Source organism: Herpailurus yagouaroundi, unplaced genomic scaffold, assembly GCF_014898765.1.
Source record: "Herpailurus yagouaroundi ecotype Mexico unplaced genomic scaffold, PumYag 67690, whole genome shotgun sequence".
Lineage (NCBI taxonomy): Eukaryota > Metazoa > Chordata > Mammalia > Carnivora > Felidae > Herpailurus > Herpailurus yagouaroundi.
In genome coordinates, this window is record NW_024420490.1 from 4,873,026 (window position 1) to 4,892,421 (window position 19,396).

The following is a 19,396-nucleotide window of genomic DNA, read 5'->3' on the forward strand; positions in this document are numbered from 1 at the left end:
TTTATAAACAGAAGTTAGATGTACAAACAATAGCAACAATAAACAAATGGATACAAAAATACCCAAGCTTCCTTTAATGTCTAAGAAGGTTCCATCTTATTTTTGAGCCTCTATTCCAGAGGTTCAGGAAAAGCATTCTTAAACCTGATGATTTAAGGTCGCTCTCTCTTTTGCTCTAAAACGATCTCCAGTTAAGTCAATGTCTTTTGGAAAAATGCACAATCTTTGTATTCCCGCCTCTTCCTTCCGGTAGTCAAGATGGCTTCCAGGTTGGGAATGGGGCGCTAGTGTCCTTCTGGCAACAGGGACCAAGAGCCTGGATCTGTGAGCCCACCCCATGTTGAGCACTGGGTTCTCGATGACCTCTCCGAAGATCTCCCTCACCCTGTGGGGTTCCTGGGTATCCAGTTGGCATTCACTGCTGAAGGCTGTGTCACTGGCCCGCATGGTCAATTCTCTCAGTAGCCCACCCTGGCCTGCAGGTCCGTCTCTTGCTGACCAGGTCCCCTCAGGTCCCACCAGTCAGTGTCTGTCACATCCTGCACCTGGCTGCCAGTCTAAATTGTCTACACCATCACTTTTGTAGCCCTGTCCCTGCACCTGGCTCACAACACAGCTACCCACAAGGAAAGTGAGGGCCAATCAGAATCTCTACCCTGCCCCACAAGAGACAAAAAAGACTTGAAAAAGACATCATCTCTAGCCTTCTTTCTGCCCAAACGCACTATGCCACCATCTTTCATCTCTACCATGCTCCCCGTGTTGACGTATAGGCTGCTATGAGGAGTTCCGACCAGGGCTTCCAAGTGGAAAATCAGACACAAAACGTCCTCTGCTTTCAGTTTCCTCCTCAATCTATCCAGAGCCTCTACCATTCCCTGTCACCACTTCTACCTGCCAGGGAAAAGAGTGAGGGTCTACCAGAAGCGGCCTCATGCCTGTGTCGGGGTAGTGGGAACTCGGAGGGCTGGAAGACTGGCTGAGCATCAGATCAACGCCATGGTATTTGAAATCTCATTTGCACAGATGGGGAATTGAGAGGGAAGGAGTGCAGCACCCGGTTTGATACTAGAGGACAAAGTCAAACAAGACAGGTTCCCTGCCTTTCAAGAGCATTACAGTCTACGCTCCTACAGCTTTAACGTGCACTGCACAAGGAAGAACAAAGACTTGGATGGACAAAGCATGAGAAGGTAAGAGGAAATAAGACAGTGAGGCCTTGGAAGAGGGGAATTAGAGAGGAATCTACCACTGGAAATGCCTGCAGCACAGAAAGATCTAGGCCCAGACCAGAGAGAGAAAGTTGGGGATTATAGCTCATGAGCTCACTAAACTGGCTCAAATGTGTAATTGTTTCCAAATGGGGAAGACAACCCTGCAAGAATGAGATTATAACCATCTTCCATTATTATGTCATTTCACCCTCTGGAAAATAGTTGTACCTAAAAGAAGACCTCCTTCAAAGACAAAAAAAAAAAAAAAAAAAAAAAAGAGAGAGAGAGAGAGGGAGAGAGAGAGAGAGAGAGAGAGAAAAGAAAAAGGCATGGCATAGCCCAGGAAAGCTAGAGGCTAGAAAGTATAGTTACCTACCAAAGCTCATCTGGGATTCTGGTAGACCAAGAATGATTCCCTCACACGTTACCAAATTATACAACTGAAAGCACTAAGGTCTAAGGATTCTCTCTGTTGGCCAGTGGCCTAATAAAAGACTGTCAGACCGACCTCTCCTACTGTTAATTAAGAGCTACTGAGTCACTCTCAGGCTTCCAGGGCGAAGCTACTGTGTTTGCGATCCAGAGCCCCCAGAGCCCAGGATAATGGCTGCTCTCTGGCAGCTTACCCCAGACCCCCTCCCTCTCCAGCGTCTCCCCGTGCCTCACCGACACGTGCATTTGGTCTCCAGGCACTTACGAGGCAGCCTGGTGGAGTGTGAACAGTATAGGCTATGGGTTCCAACAGGGAATCCCCCAAGCTCTCAGGCTCTGTGCAAATGACTTAATCTCTTTGATACTCCATTTCTTCATCTGCAAACTGAGACTAAACCTATCTATCGTGATGCGTTTTTGTGAGGATTAAATGAGATGACGTACATAAAGCACCCAGCAGGGCCTGGCCCAGGGCAAGCCCCCAGTCCTCATTAGGTTGCTTCCCATCAGTCTCCCACCCGCCTCGTCAAACCCTTCTTCTCCCTTCTCACGCGGCCCGGGGACGGTGCACTAAAAGGACTCGTGATGCATTAAAGTGCATTCGGCAAAGGAAGTACCTAATGCTGTCATATAAGGTGACAAGTATAAAGAGATATGGACAAAGAGAAAAAGGAGCAGGGCGCCTGGGTGGCTCAGTCGGTTAAGCGTCCACTTCAGCTCAGGTCATAATCTCATGGTTCATGGGTTTGAGCCCTGCTTCAGGCTCCTGCTGTCGGCACGGAGTCCACTTCCGATTCCCCCCCACCCCTCCCCTCCCCTGCTCTCCCTCTCTCAAAAAAATTATTTAAAAAAAAAAGAGAGAAAGGAGCACTGGGGAGAGAGATTTACTTCTTTTGAGGAGATCAGGGCAGATTTTATAGAGGTAGTGATATTTAGCTGGACCTTGGAAAATTAGTGAGGTTCCAAGTGGGGGGACCCCAGAAAGCTGAGGGAGGGAGTAGGGAAGTATGATAGGGAAGGGAGTAAAGCCCACAATGGGTACACTAATGAGCGGGTTACTACTACGGGTAACTGCGGCACAATCCAACAATCTACTAGGTTTGTAGAACATACCTCAGCATCACCTCTCCAAGGGACGAGGAAGCTGACGCAGGTGAACACAAACTCTCAGCCCTCACTGTTCTGAAGCGTTAACTCCCTGGCGCTTCTGGCTTATTCCACACACGGGCCACACATGGTCCCATCGGCACAGATCATTCTCGGTCAGAGAGACACGGGAGCCGTCAGCGTGCGTGTACTTTCCTGTTTACCTGCCCCCTTTTCATCATGTTTAAATACATTTTTTCAGAAAGACTTACGTCCCTGGGGACATTTACTCATCAGTAGAGTGGGGACATTTGATATCTGCTCCACCAATCCCACAGTGACGTTTTAATGCCCCGAGAAGACGATGTGCGAGCATAGTTTACATAAACGTCACAGGCCCGCGACAGAGTTCGTAACTTGTGATCTCCATGGGGGGGGGGGGGGGGGAATTTGCGCCCCCTACTTATGTCTTCGGCAAGCTGTGCAGGCAGTGTAGACTCTGGGCCAATCACATCAACATCACCTGGGAGCTTGTTAGAAACGTCAGTTCTCGGGTCCTGCCCTCTACCTACTGAATCAAAGACTGTGGGGGAGGGACACAGAAACCTGTTTTAACAAGTCCTCCAGGGCATTCTGCTATCTTGAGAACCGATGTTTTCAGATGTTTGAGAACTCTGGCTTTCTGGTTATGAGCACAGATTTCAGAGCTGGCCACAAATCCCAGTCAGCTACTTCCTCGAGTAACTTACTTAGCTCTCTGAGACTCAGTGTCTTGATTTGGGAAATGGGGCTACGGCTAGGATCTCTCCTTCATGGATTTGGTTGAGAAGCTTAAGAGAGTGAATGTGTAAAGCAGGTAGGAACTTGGCACACTATAAGCAGTCAGTATGCACTTAGCTCGTGTCATTTCTTTTTGGAAAGTGTGGTGGCTTCTTGACATGCCCCAGTGCCTACTTTTTGAAAGACTGTCAGTTGTGTTTTAGCCTGTTGGGAAGTTTTCCACTTAAGTTGTGTGTGTGTGTGTGTGTGTGTGTGTGTGTGTGTGTGTGTTGTTTACATGTCATTGTTTGCTGTTCGTTGATACTCGCTTTATCCAGCGAAGGTTCCTTGCTCCTGCCACTCTCCTCTGAATAAGAAAGGTATTTCTCTGTGTGGCCTGAATAATTCTTCTTAAAGGGGCGCCTGGGTGGCTCAGTGGGTTGGGCGTCCAACTCTCGATTTCGGCTTGGGGTCATGTTCGTGAGTTCGAGTCCCGCATCGGGCTCTGCGCTGACAGGTGAAGAGCCTGCTTGAGATTCTCTCTCCGCACCTCCCCCACTTGCTCTCCGTATCTTTCTCAAAACAAATAAAAATACACTTTAACAAAAAGAATTCCTCTTAAATAACACTGCAGGCGAGGATGCTTTCCATGTGCATAGCGTGGTATTTTTTTGGCAGCTGTACCTACAGATGTTACAGCCAGGATTTCTGGCCTTTCTGCTGCCTTCTTTTATGTACCTTTCCTCCTTGTTTCATTCTAAAGATCCTCTTTTCTGAAAACCATTCTGCTTCATTTGGCTAATTCTCCATCTACTTCCCTTAAAGCTTCCATGCAGAAGTGCCTTCAAGTAGCTACTTTTTTAAAAAACAGATAAACACCAAAAATACACCCTCACGCATGCGGTCAAGTGATTTTTGACAAAGGTACCAAGACCATTCAACGGGGGAAGAACAGTCTTTTCAACAAAGAGCGCTGTGAAAAGTGGCTATCACGTGCAAAAGAACAAAGTGGGGCCCTTATCTCAAACCGTATACAAAAATGAACTCAAAATGGATCGAAGCTCCTAAACACAAGAGCTAACGCTCTAAAACTCTTCGAAGAAAATGCAGGGAGAGATCTTCAGGACATCAGATTTGGCAGCGGTTTCTTGGATAAGACAGCAAAAGCACAGGCAAAAAAGTAAACAGAGATCAATTGGACTTCGTCAAAATTAAGACCTTTAGTGCATCAAAGCGCACTATTAAGACAGTGAAAAGATAACACAGAGTAGGAGAAAATAGTTACAAATTGCATTATCTGGTAAAGGATTTAATATCCAGAGTATAAAAAGAACTCTTGAAACTCAACATCAAAAAACCCCCAAACAACCCAATTCAAAAATGGGCCAAAGGTTTTAGTAGCGGCTTCTCTAAAAACACATCTATATTATGTCCACTGAGCACATGAAAGATGCTCCCCATCACTAATCAGTAAGGAAGTGCAAATCAAAACCACAATGAGATACCGTTTCGCACCCACTATCGGCACAGCAGGAAACAGGAAGTGTTGGTGAGGATACAGAATCCTTGTGCCCTGCCGGGAGGAATGTAAAATGTAGTGCCACTGTGGGAAACAGTGTGGCAGAGCCTCAAAAAGTCAACCACGGAATCACCATATGATCCGGCAATTCCACTGCTAGGTTTATGTACCCAAAAGGATTGAAAGCATGGACTCAAACTTGTACTTGTACACCAATGTTCACAGTAGCATTATTTACAGTAGCAAAAGGTGGAAATACCCCAAATGTCTATCCACGATGAATGGATAAACAAAATGCGGTCTACACACACAATGGAGTACTATTCAGCCTTAAAAAGGCATGTGGTTCTGATACATACTACAACGTGGATGAACCCTGGGAGCATGCTAAGTGAATCAGCCAGACACAAAAGGACAAATATTATATGATTCCACTTATATGAGGTACCTAAATGACAAATTCATAGAGACAGAAAGAACAGAGGTTACCAGGAACTGAGGGGAAGGGGAATGGGGAGTTACTGTTGAACACGTACAGAGTTTCGGGGCGCCTGGGTGGCTCGGTCGGTTAAGCGTCCGACTTCGGCTCAGGCGCCGATCTTGCGGTGCGTGGGCTCGAACCCCTCGTCTGGCTCTAGGCCGACAGCTCAGAGCCTGGAGCCCGTTTCGGATTCTATCTCTCCCTCTCTCTCTCTCTGCCCCTCCCCGGCTTGTGCTCTGTCTCTCTCAAAAATCAATAAACAGTAAAAAAAGAAACACGTACAGAGTTTCTATCTGAGATGACGAAATGTTCTGAAAGTAGGTAGTGGTGATGGCTGCACAAAACTGTGAATATATTTAATGCCAATGGTTAAAGGGTTAAAATGGCAAGTCTTATGCTTATTTTGCAGCAAAAAAATAAATTCTAAGTAAACACACATTACAGAGATAGAACGGGGAAAAAATGGAAAAAAAAAAATTTGAAAAGCAAGCACCTTACCTTCCAGGGATGTAACCAGAACAACATGAAGACAGATGACGGTAAGAAATATCTTGAACAGCAGTAGAAGTTCTTCGGGTCTGCCAGCATGGCCACACTGCCTGCCACAGAAAAACATCCTGGAATAAAATAAGGGGAAAACATCATCATCACAGCACGCCATAATCACAACACAGAAATACCCAAGAGGTCAGTTACTTAACCAAGGCAAACTGCAATCCTGCTTCCTTTAAATTACTCTGGTTCCAGAGAACTGGCAATGCCAGCCGGGCACTGGCTACAAAAAGCAAAACCTATATTGATTATGGGAAGACCACCCAGTGGGATATCGTATTACATTCAAAATTATTTTAAAAAACAGGGGCACCTGTGTGGCTCAGCTGGTTAAGCGGAGGACTTTCAATTTCGGCTCAGGTCATGATCTCACGGTTGGTGGGTTTGAGCCCTGCGTCAGGCTCTGTGCTGATGGTACAGAGCCTGCTTAGGATTCTCTCTCTCTCTCTCTCTCTCTCTCTCTCTCTCTCTGCTCCTCCCCCACTTTCTCTGTCTCTCTCTCAAAATAAATAAATAAGCTTTAAAAAAATATTTGAAAAACAAAAACCAGAAACAGACGCACAAATGCAGAAAACAAGCTCGTGGTTGCCAGAGGTGAGGAGACAGGCAAAGTAAGTGGCAGGGATTAAGAGGGACAAACTTCCAGTTATGAAATAAATAAGTCATGGGGATGAAAGGTATGGCATAAAAAACAGAGACACTGTAATAAATTTGTATGGTGTCAGAAGGTAACTACACTGAACCATGGGGAGCATTTCATCGTGTACAGAATTGTCAAATCACTAGGTTGTACACCTGAAACTAATAGAAAGAATATTGCCTGTCAACTATACTTCACTTAAGACTGCAATTTTTTAAAAAGATAGGCAAGGTAGTCCCTGTGAATTTATGGAAAACTTCAATTCATGCAAGATATTAAGAGAAGAAATTAAAAACACAAAACACTGCATATATAATTAGTAACGCTATACAAAGGCTGCTTAAAACGATGCTAAGAATCAGAAGGGGTTAGAGAATCCTATAAACATTCTACCCTTACTTATGTTTTATACTGTAAAAGGATTTCCTCTCTGTTACGTGTCAGCTCATGATCAGTGCTTGCATTTTTAGTAGTCAGGAGGGGAGAGTCAACATTTTTTTTTAAAAAGCAAAGTTCGTAACAAAACTGAATTTAAAAGCTCCGTTTACCATTCATGCATCCATGCACTCGACAAACATTTATCGACGGGCAATAAAAAGAAAGGTATCGAGGGGGGGTCCGGCACGCTGAGAGAACCGCCAATCCGAAGACCGCGTCCGTCCCTCTCACGGTGGAGGAGCTGGCCAGCAGCACCCCCGACGGGCGGTCGGGGCCAGCAGCCGAGGCTGGCATGGGACGCTGAGGGAGGGAGAGGCCAGGCAGGAGATCACAATCTGCCCACGGGCTCAGGCACAAGCACGCTGAGCGGCCAAAGAGCGGGAGTTCAAAGGTTCTGGCTCTGCCGTGCAACATCGGCGTGACTCTGGGCGAGTCCTTTCCAGTGGCCGAGATGCTCCGTCTGGCCAACTGTGATTAACAGGACCGACCCGAGAGTGCCGCTGTGCTAAGTGAGCACAGTGAAGCCACTAGAAAGGCTAGCTGTACTCTTGACTCGTTCAGTCAACAAATAACCATTTTGCGCCCTAGTACGTGCAGGGTGAAACAGTGCACGGGTTATGTGGGTGCGGGCATGGACAGACGGGGATAAAACACAATTTCTCAGTCTCCAGGGAAAGCTGTCAGTCTTTAAGAATCCTGTAATTTCATAGCCATCACCAATGCCACGGAGGTAACTCTTTCCTTGGACACGGCGTGATAACGTCTCAGACCAGGAGGTGAATCCCTCTCCTTCCAAAGAGGGCTTACGTTTTTTAAATCAATAAATTGTATTATATATTAATACACTACGTTCACAAACTGTAAAATGTCTCTGGTTTGGCCCTGCTCTTCAGCACGCTTATCCTCTCTCTCTTCATAATGGCATATTATTGACCCTCCCAAATGAGTCACTCAAACCAGAATGTTAATATAGCCGTGCAGAGATGTAGCAATGTCTCTCCGGAGGAAAATTTACGTGTCCGCTACAGCTACACGCAACAATATTGATGAATCTCAGATACAAAGTTAGATAAAGGGGCCAGACGTGAACGAATGCATATCGTACAGGAGTCCATTCGTGTGAGGTACAAAAGCAGGCAAAACTGACGGATGGAGCGAGGAGCAGGGGGAGCGGCTATCCCTGGAAGGGGGTGCGGGTGGAATAATTACAAGTGCGCACAAAGGGGTTTCTGAGGTACAGGTGCCATTCTGTGTGTTCAGTTCCTGAAACTCAATCGAATTGGACACTTATGGGTCTGTCACAAAAAGTTGCATTTAAAAAGTTTAAAAATCAATCTATTTTTTTTATTTCTGAGGGCAGTTCCCCCTCCAAAAGCACTGCTATTCAAAAAACAATCTGTATTTAGTGCACCAAACCTCTACCAAAAAACTCCCTCCCATACACATGCCCTCAGGCTCAACTCTACCTGGAATTTGTAGAACTGACTTAGAAAATTTACTGCACAAATATCTGATTTCAGAGCAGTTTACTTCTGGAAAGGAACTCAGAATTCACCTAGCCTCAAACCCTCATTCGACAGACCAAGGAAGAGGCCCAACCAACATGCTCTAGGCGATGGGTCAAGGTCATCTGGCTGTTTGGTGGGACTCCTACTCTTTCTACCAGACCACAATGCTGTCCTCCTGAGGATCTGTGTCTTTGGAAGTAAACTGTTCTGAATCCACCAGGTGAAATGAACCAACAAAGTCAAAACGCTATTATATAATTTCAAAATTTTTTGCCACCTCATTCTTGAGCTTTGCCAAGTCCTAGGGGAGGACCTCCTAAGTGGTACATAAGATACGGTCAAAGTTAAATTAGTCAGAGTGCACAGTGACTGGTTATTATGTGCTGGAACTTGGGCCTCTGATCAAAATAAACCACGCCTTTTCACTGAAGAGAGCTTGTACTCAACTCCCAATGACAGCAGGAAAGGCCAGAATGAAGGGTGATTCCAGCAATCATCTTGAAAAGAGAACACAGATCAAGAAGGACTTACTACAGACCAGGTGCCACGGAAAAGACCGCTTCCAGTTGTCAAGGCTGAAATACCTTTCCTCAAGGCTGACTATATATTTCCCAAAAGGAGATGTTTTATCACATTTAAAATCATGTGGCTCCTATTGCCTTCTGTATAAACTAGAGAACACCCTGCTAAGTCATCACATCCTAGGATCACTGACCAAGGAGGAAATCTGTGGATTTTGAAAGCCTTATTCATTATACACAAAAGTCATTTTTACCTTTTTGAGCTAGAACTTTTCTTCGTTTTCTGGTGTAAGTTGGGTTAGCTCAGTGCTATTTAGGCCATGAGAAAGATGATTTGAATAGCCATTGATTCTTAGCACATTTTCAAGGTGCTAAGCATGGCTGGTGAGATAGCATCAACTGCAAAGAAAACTATCTGCTCGCATTTAAACAGTAAAATCTAGCGGCGCCTGGGTGGCTCAGTCGGTTAAGTGTCTGTTGATTTCAGCTCAGGTCATGATCTCACAGTCGTGAAATGGAGCCCATGTGGGGCTCCGCCCTGACAGCACAGAGCCTGCTTGGGATTCATTCATTCATTCATTCTCTCTCTCTCTCTCTCTCTCTCTCTCTCTCTGCCCCTCCCCTGCTCATGCTTGCATGTATGCTCTCTCTCTCTCAAAACAAATAAACTTAATAAATAAACAAACAAACAAACAAACAAAGATCATCCAAAATCCATCTTGGTCCAGGGCCCCCTTTTGTGGTTGTGGACTCTGATGTACATGGCTGCCACGACATACGCAATGATCGATATTTTTTTTTGACCTAAGTAACAAGAGGTGTGATAATTGTTCCACAAGCCTCCTAGAAAATTTTATGCCTTTGAGAGAAAACAATTAACCCTCAAAAGAGCACGTGATAGACTGACATCTATCTTCTCAGAAGAAACAATGGAAGCCAGAAGACCAAACAAGAACTGTTCACTACCTACAAATCCTCACTGAAACAAATCCTAAAAGATGTATGCAGGCAAACAATGAGATCTGAGATGCAACAAGGAATGAAGGAGAAGGAAAAGTGGTTAATATGTGACCAGGCCCATTCCTAACATTTGTGATATACAGGTTAAGAGTTTGAAAGGAGGTCCGGGGTGAGACGCCTGGGTGGCTGGGTGGCTCAGTCGGTTGAGCGGCCGACTTCGGCTCAGGTCCTGACCTTGCAGTCCGTGAGTTCGAGCCCCATGTCGGGCTCTGTACTGACAGCTCAGAGCCTGGAGCCCGCTTCGGATTCTGTGTCACCCTCTCTCTCTCCGCCCCTCTGCCACTCGTGCTCTGTCCGTCTCTCTCAAAAACTAAATAAACATAAAAAAAAAATTTTTAAAAAAGGAGATCCGGGTTCCTGGCTGGCTCGGTTGGTAGAGCATGTGATTCTTTCTTTTTTGAAGTTTATTTATGTATTTTGAGACAGAGAGTGTGCGAGTGAGCAGGGGAGAGGCAGAGAGATAGGGAGAGAGAATCCCAAGCAAGCTCTGCACTGTCAGCGCAGAGCCCCACATGGGGTTCGAATCCACGAACCATGAGATCAGTGACCCGAGCTGAAGTCAAGAGTCGGATGCTTAATCAACTGAGCCACCCAGGTGCCCCACACGTGACTCTTGATCTCAGGGTCATGAGTTCAAGCCCCACAATGGGCACAGGGCTTACTTAAAAAAAATAAAAGGAGGTCCAATTTGCCCTTATTCTTCCACTAGGGCTCCATCTCAAATTACAAGAGGCTTTGTGCATATGCATGCGGATACCCCAGCCTGTACGTTTAACCCCCCTCTCTCCCTGTAAGCAGCTACCCCTTGGTCATCCCTTAGGTCTAAAGGGATGCATACTTGCAGCATGAAGAGGCCTGCTCAGGTCCTAGAAACAGGCACAGAATGACCGGATAGGGGATTCCAGGGTCCCACGTTCCAGGTGGGCATCACTTCTTTGTGTTGCGAACTTCTCGCCCTTTGGAGAGGCTATGACTAGGGAAGGGCCAGAGAGGGACCTTCTAACGCATGAGGCACAGGTCAGACACCCCAGTTTCCCAGAGCTAACGGGGGCACTATATACTGGTAAATCCAAATGAATGTTTACTGTATAAAACATTAATATCTTACAGGGATAAATGAAACATGATAGCATAAAAATATGACACCTATATTATTTACATATACAGTATATAATACAGATATATATATCAATTAGGAGGTAAAAAAATGAAATTAAGAAGTTAAAGTCTTCTGGGGCACCTGGGTGGCTGAGTAGGTTAAGCGTCTGACTCTTGATTTCAGCTCAAGGCACGATCTCACGGTTCATGAGATCAAGCCCCGAGTCGGGCTCTGCACTGACAGTGCAGAGCCTGCTTGGGATTCTCTGTCTCCCTCCCTCGCTCTGCTCCTCCCCCATTCATGCACGCTCTCTCCTTCTCTCTCTCTCTCCCAAAATACATACTAAAAAATGTATATATAAATGGACTAAATGGTTCAATTAAAAGGCAAAGATCATCAGACTGGAAAAAAAGAATCCAAATATGCTATTTACAAGGACACAACTAGAACATAATGATACAGCAAGTTTGAAAACAAAAGGATGGGAAAGATGTGCGATGCCAATACTAAGCAAAAGAAAATATACTAATTTTTTACTATATTATCAGATTATACTAATATCAGACAAATAATGCTTTCATTTTTTTAAAAGTTTTATTTATGTATTTTGAGAGAAAGAGAGAGAGACCATGTGGGCGGGGAAAGGGTACAGAGAGCTGAAGTCCCGGAGAGAAAGAATCCCAAGCAAGCTTTGCACGGCCAGCAGAGGGCTTGAACTCACCAACCCTGAGATGGTGACCTGAGCCGAAGCAGCCGGCGTGTGTGCCTTCGCTCTCTCTCTCTCTCTCTCTCTCTCTAACTCTTCCCTCCCTCCTTTTTCAATTTTAAGTATATGTTAGGCCTTGTATTTTTCTCTCCATGTCTCTGAGCTTTTCTTTTGCATTTCATATCTGGAGCTCCAGTTTGCTTCATTAGGCCCATAAGCTCACACAGAAATGGTTCCTTTGTTTACATTTACCTCCTTGAGTTCTTGCTTTCCCTTCATCTCCGGCCTGGTAATTCTTTTCTCTCTTGTTAGCTCTTTGCTATATTTAAGAAAATGCTCTTAATATTTTGTTCACAATTTTTTATTGTATCCACCCGAAGGTTTGGTGTGAATAACTGAACCCAATATATTCTTGGATCACTGAAGAAAATTTTTTTTCTGAGGTATTTGCTGAATCAGGGTCTTTTAGTCGACTTTGAATCGAAATTTAGTTATGTTCTTACTAATAGTTTCCTGATTCTTTTTTTAGAGTAGTTAAACATATAACCAGAGACTCTAGGGGGGGAAAAAAAGCAACCTTGAGATTCTCTGACTTCTTTGACAGTTGAATGATCCAAGTCAACTGCTTCATTTGTACTGAGAACCTCTCCAGTACCTCCCTTTTCAATTTCCACTTGTGCAAGTCTGGTTAGTCAACACTTATGACTCACTGTAAATATCTCAAAGGCATAAAATTTTCTAGGAGGCTTGCGGAACAATTATCACACCTCTTGTTACTTAGGTCAAAAAAAAATATCGATCACTGCAGATGTCGTGGCAGCCATGCTATAATCAAATTATGGCAATTAACCAGAGGTAACAGAGCATAACCCTTACCGAGACCTGCCCTAAAGTGGTCTCAAGCTATCGCCCCCCCTCCTTTTAAATCTTATTCTCTAGTTATTCTATATTTAGATAAAGATAGATTTATCATTTATTGCCGTTCAAAGTTGCACTGATGGCATACATATCTTTCAAAATATGATCATTGTTAGTATGTTTAAAGAAATTGAAGAGATCTAGCACATTTCTTGGAGGGGTCCAGCAGGGCTGTGGCATACAGTCATGTAGCTTATACACACTGTACAACCTCAGGGATTGCCATGCACATCAGAGTCCGCAACCACAAAAGGGGGCCCTGGACCAAGATGAATCTTGGGTGATCTTTCTTTTTCTTTCTTTCTTTCTTTCTTTCTTTCTTTCTTTCTTTCTTTCTTTCTATTTTTAATTTTTTAATTTTTTGGTTTTTTAACATTTATTTATTTTTAAAGTTTATTTATTTGTTTTGACTCTCCTGAGGAGCTTAAGTAGCTTACCGACTGAGCCACCCAGGTGCCCCAAATAATACTTTATTTTTTTTTTTTTTAATTTTTTTTTTCTCCAACGTTTATTTATTTTTGGGACAGAGAGAGACAGAGCATGAACGGGGGAGGGCAGAGAGAGAGGGAGACACAGAATCAGAAACAGGCTCCAGGCTCTGAGCCATCAGCCCAGAGCCCGACGCGGGGCTCGAACTCACGGACCGCGAGATCGTGACCTGGCTGAAGTCGGACGCTTAACCGACTGCGCCACCCAGGCGCCCCTCAAATAATACTTTAAAGCAAAGAGTGTTACCTGTAACTAAAATGGTTCATTCCTAAAAGGTTCAATTCAATAGGAAGATGACAAATTTACATCTCTATCATCATTTGGTAAAATTCAAATAAGAAAGCCACTAAGGATACAGAATATTTGAATGACACATTTAACGAACCTGACTTAAAGACCATGTATGAACCCTCCACTCCATTTGGAGTATTTCTGAAAACCAAGCCATACAAGAAGTCTCAAAACTGTTTTACAGAATTGGGGAAAAGAAAAGGAGCATGTTCTCTGACCACAAGACAATCAAGCCATAACAAAAAGTTAAACTGTTATTTAACAGATAACTTAGAGGTCAAAGAAGAAGCCATAACATATATTAGAAAATATTTGATAATATAATAAAAACACTTTTTCAAAACATGTGGGGCACAGCTAAAGATCTGTAAAGTTTACATCTTAAATGTACATATTAGAGGGGCGCCTAGGTGGCTCAGTCGGTTAAGTGTCCGACTTCAGCTCAGGTCATGATCTTGAGGTTCTTGGGTTCAAGCCCCGCATCGGGCTCTATGCTGACAGCTCCGAGCCTGGAGCCTGCTTTGGAATCTGTGTCTCTCTCTCTCTGCCCCTCCCTGACACGCACGCGTGTGCGCACGCTCTCTATCTCTCAAAAATCTATTTAAAAATTTTTTTAAAAATTTAAATAAATTTAAAATAAATTAAATACATAAAAACTTTAAATGTACATATTATAAAACAAGAAAGCCTTAAAATTAATAACTTAAGCTCCTTCTCAAGAAGTTTGAGAAAAAAAAACCCCAGCAAATTAAACCCAAAGAATTAGGGGGCGCCTGGGTGGCTCTGTTGGTTGAGCCTCCAACTTCGGTTCAGGTCATGATCTCACAGTTCATGAGTTCAAGCCCCGCGTCGGGGTCTGTGCTGACAGCTCAGAGCCTGGAGCCTGCTTTGATTCTGTTGTCTCCCTCTCTCTCTGCCCCTTCCCCACTCGTGCTGTGTATCTCTCTGTCTCTCAAAAATAAATAAAACATTAAAAATAACCAAAGAGTTAGAAAGGAAATAACAAAAATAAAAGCATAAAATAATGATATAGAAAAAAAAAGACATAAAATAAAGGTTATTAACATAGCCCAGTTTGGTGTTTGAAAAGAAAATTCTGGCAAATTTAAGAGGAGGGGAGGGAGGGAGGCAAAGGGGGAAGAAAAGAGAGAGTGAGTATCAGCAAATAACCAATGGAAAGAATTTAAAAAGCAACATAACTGAAAATGCTATAAACATACAAGATTAAAGGATCTTAGGAATAACTTTATTCAATAATTTTGAAAATCTAGACAGAAATGGGCAAATCCCTATGTAAAACATACAACTTACCAACAAAGAATCAAGAAGAAATAGTAAGCATGAATCGATGTATAACCATTAAGTCTCAAAAAATTTCCCAAAGACAAAGAAAAGTCTGGTCTCAGATGTTTACACTGGTGATTCTAGCAAATGTTTAAAAAACAAGAATTTCAGTCTCACAAACACTCCAGGAACGGAGACAGACAGCACAACCTAACTCATTTTCACCAGGCTAGGACAACCCTGATGCCAAAACCTGACAAGGAAAGTCCTCACAGTTTCACCCATTTCATAAATCAAATGAGACTATTTACAGAAGTCTCTGCAATGCTCACAGAAATGTCTAGCAGCAGTTTCAAATCTTGTAAACTGGGGTAATATGAATAAATATAGCACAAAAGGAACCACTCCAAACTTCAGCAACAAAATGTTTTGAAGATAAAGTCATCGAGAACTAAAGCCAGCAATGCTGTAAAAAGAGAAATGACCGCTCATATGCCCCCAAACACCCATGTCCTAATGATGACAGAAACTCGGTTAACCGGTAAGTGCTGCATATGAACTCCAACATGGCAGCTTTGTGTGTCATTTATCATAGCGAAGTCAAGTCAAGGGGGAACCATATGGCATGACTGTAATATGAAGCTTTCACGTCTCTAGAAGCAAATGGAAGGACGTGATTCGTTGGGTCTTGACGGTGCAAAATGATTTCCTCAGGAAGCATTAAGTGCTTTCTAACACAGGGGGGAGAAAAAGCTTTATTCAATACAAGTGAATGCGATACCACATGTGCAAGATTAGAAATAAATCGTGTGCTTAAACAAAACTCTGTGAGAGGCGTTCTACTTTTCAACTCCCTCAGTCATCTCCAAATTTCTCTGCTGCCCTACCTGCAATCCACTATCCTCTTGATTACCCATGTGTGAATTACCCAAAGGCAAAGCGAAAGCCTGCTTTGTCTCTCCCCTCAGTCTTCAGGCTCCTCTCCCAACGCCCGGTAAATACGTCGAACAAAAGCATGCCTGGTAGAGCCGTCCGCCTGCCTTCGAATCCAGGCTCCAACACCCACAGTGTGACCTTAATCTGTCCCTTAAATTCTCTGGACATAAATTCTTCATCTGGGGGCACCTGGGTGGCTCATTTGGTTAAGTACCCGACTCTTGGTTTTGGCTCAGGTCACGATCTCATGGTTCGTGGGCTCGAGCCCCGCGTCGGGCCCTACGCTGACAGCACGGAGCCTGCTTGGGATTCTCTGTCTCCCCCCCCCTCTCTCTCTCTGCCCCTCCCCTGCGCGTGTGCACATGTGCTCTCTCCCTCTCAAAATAAAAAAATAAACTTTAAGATTTTGGAATTATTTCCTACATTCATCTGGTTTTGCTGATGTTGTTGTTTCAAGTTTTTATTTAAATTCTAGTTAGTTAACGTATATGGTGAAATTGGTTTCAGGTGTAGAATTTAGTGATTTTTCACTTAAGTACAATACCCACTGCTCATCACAAGTGCCCTCCTTAGTACCCATCACCTATTCAGCCCATCTCCCGTCCACCTCCCTCCATTTGTTCTCTGTCATTAAGTCTCTTAGCATTCATCTAGCTTACAAAAATTTATTGAGGTTCTGTTACATGCAAGGTACTACACATGGGACTTATGATACTACGATAAACAGGACAGATATCTTTCCTGCCCTCCAGAACTCACAGCCACTATGCACTTGGATTCACTGGTCATTGGTGTAGTCAAATAAATAGTGACTTTTTTTTTTTTAACTTTCTCTTCATGGTCCATGCGAGTCAACTTAGCCTAAAAACAAAAACAAGGCACCAGAACACAACATCCTCTCCTGTATAGACTCAGTCTCCACCTCACCCCCACCCCAGCGGCATGCAACTCCACCCACAGCAGGCACTCAAAAAAAGATGTTTTAATTGATTTGGTCTGGAATCTGTGGCTACACAATAATTTCATCAATATGGAGAGGAAAAAAAATAGGAGACTCTCCTTACAAGCCTCCTCAAGATGGTGATCTGCACCGAAAGATGGGGACAGGGGTGGGGCAGAAGTACACGGTTTGTATCATCAGGAGATCGTATTTGAGAAGAAGTGAGGTACGAAGGAAAGCAAACCACCCGCCAGTATTCTGTGTCCTTCCTTGCTTTTGTCATCACACTGGGCCAACTCCTGCTTCAAGTCCCAGCATGGCCATTCACTAGCTGGGTGACCTTGCTCAGACATTTTCACCTTATTTACAATAATAACTTATCGGGATTTAACATAGTAACAACGTGTATTATTTATCATTTAAATTATAATAGGATTGTTCTAATTTACGTTAACTGCAATAAACCGTCGTATCAGTTACAAGATTTCTATTGTTTATACCAGTCAAGAACCAGAAATAAGCAATATTTAGGTGTCTCAAAGGAAACAGGAAGTATAAGTCAGTAGTGGTTTAAAAAGTCCTGTGTAGGGGTGCCTGGGTGGCTCAGTCGGTTAAGCATCCGACTTCAGCTCAGGTCGTGATCTCGCAGTTCGGGGGTTCGAGCCCCACGTCGGGCTCTGGGCTGACAGCTCGGAGCCCGGAGCCTGCTTTGGATTCTGTGTCTCCCTCTCTCTCTGCCTCTCTCTCTCTCAAAAATAAATAAACATTAAAAAAATTATTTTAATTCTGTGTAGAAGAGTTGGGAGCAGAAATCTGGTTGGGAGGAGCCTTTGGAAGCTTCATGGGCACAGCACTTTAGGTAAGAAAGAGAATGTTCAGGGGGCGCCTGGGTGGCTCAGTCAGTTGAGCGTCCAACTTCAGCTCAGGTCATGATCTCACGGTTCACGAGTTGAGCCCCTCATCAGGCTCTCTGGTATCAGCGCAGAGCCCACTTCGGATCCTCTGTCCCTCCTCTCTCTCTGCCCCTCCCCCTCTCATGCTCGCTCGCTCTCTCTCTCTCTCTCCCCAAAATAAAGTTTTTTTAAAAAAGAAAGAGAATGTTCAGTAGTCCATTTCAATGCATGAGAAGAGCTATTGGAGACAGGGAAGTCAGTCCAGGGAGAAGGAAAGGGGAAAAGAGTGAAACCAAATCCCAAAGAGTTCTCTGGAAATGATCGTTTTCCTTCCCCAGAGTTTATTGCGCCACATAACTTCAAAATCTGTACCCATTAGTGAAAGTTCTCAAGAAAACAACTGGACTAGCAAGAAGAAATGGTTCCACAATAGAATCCCTGAGGAAAAGAAAATGTCTACAGAAGAAGCCTCCAAGTGGGAGTGAGGAGTTTAAAACAAAACAAAACAGAATACAGTAGTTAAGGGGATGGGGATTTGAAATGAAGGGAGGTCATTTGAGGGAAAAAAAAAAACAATCAAATATGTTCATTATTTCTACAATACTATCACATAGAAATAGCCTCACTCACCTGACAGGAAGTCCAAACGAAAAGATGGAGACTCTGCACAAATCTGAAAATGAAAAAAAAAAAAAAAATTAGATCAATGGCAAGTTGGCTTCTTGGCACCATAATGCTTCAAGCTACCATCAGCCCATCAGCCATGGCCCACAGACCACCCTGCCATATACCAGGGTTTGAACTTGGAAGCAGAGTTAACAAAAGAAATGGAGGAAGCAAACCCTGCTCTTAAGGAACTCATTTTAAACTGAAGACCAGCCCAAAGCCACTGTTGGGGAGGAGCAGGTTAATGTTTTAGTAGCGTTTATGACTGCTCAGTCTCAGGCTTCATTAACAGCATCATAGGGGCACTGGAGAATGCAATGGCCGGGTCGGCGGGGGAAGGGAGTCCCTTCTAGAAACCATGCTTTGTCAGATATTTCTTTATGTTTTTGTGACTTAACTTCCCTAGAACATAAACTCCTTGATACCAAGAATTGGGTCATTTATGTTTCTTGTGCCCCTAAAGCCAGAGGCAGAATTCTTTCTCCACAGAGGGACCACATAAATAACCGTATTGACTGTTACGTGTGGCTCAGAATTGGGAGGGGGATGTGGGGGTATGGGCAATGACCTGAGTGAGGGACAAGGCAGATGCATACCGGCGAAAGGGAAAGGGATGCCCACCCAAAGCAGAGTGCAAGGTTGACAAACTGACTTGTATCTTTCAGAATATTCCATTATGCTTTAGTTCGAAACCAAAACACTGGTATGACTATTAACTCGAAGAGTTAATACGCTTCATACGAGAAGAGAACTCACTTCATACAATGGTGTCCCCTCATGTGAAATACAGGCATAACGGTTTTCAAATCAAGATTTGTTAAGAGGAAACAATCTATAGGTGATCTTGGAACCAAGTGACCTACTTCTGGCTTCAGTCAACAGACAGAAGTTCAATGCTCAACGAAGAATCCAAGATATGAATTCAAAGAACAAATAAGGAGTCATGGTGAGTTTCTATTGATCATGATATGTTCTTTACCAAAAAAAAAAAAAAAAAAGAAAAG

The 19,396-nt window shown here is 43.8% G+C and overlaps 1 protein-coding gene across 2 annotated transcripts in view; it reads right to left on the reverse strand.

The window, feature by feature from the left end:
- Positions 1–19,396, reverse strand: part of ADGRG2 (adhesion G protein-coupled receptor G2) — a 123,843-nt gene that overhangs the window by 63,469 nt on the left and 40,978 nt on the right. For both annotated transcript variants that reach the window (XM_040468272.1, XM_040468271.1), the window contains exons 2-3: positions 18,357–18,399; positions 5,990–6,108 (exon numbers count right to left, since the gene is read on the reverse strand). In XM_040468272.1, the coding sequence (XP_040324206.1) occupies positions 5,990–6,107 (118 nt within the window). In that variant the 5' untranslated portion in view covers position 6,108; positions 18,357–18,399. The remainder of the gene's footprint in view (positions 1–5,989; positions 6,109–18,356; positions 18,400–19,396) is intronic.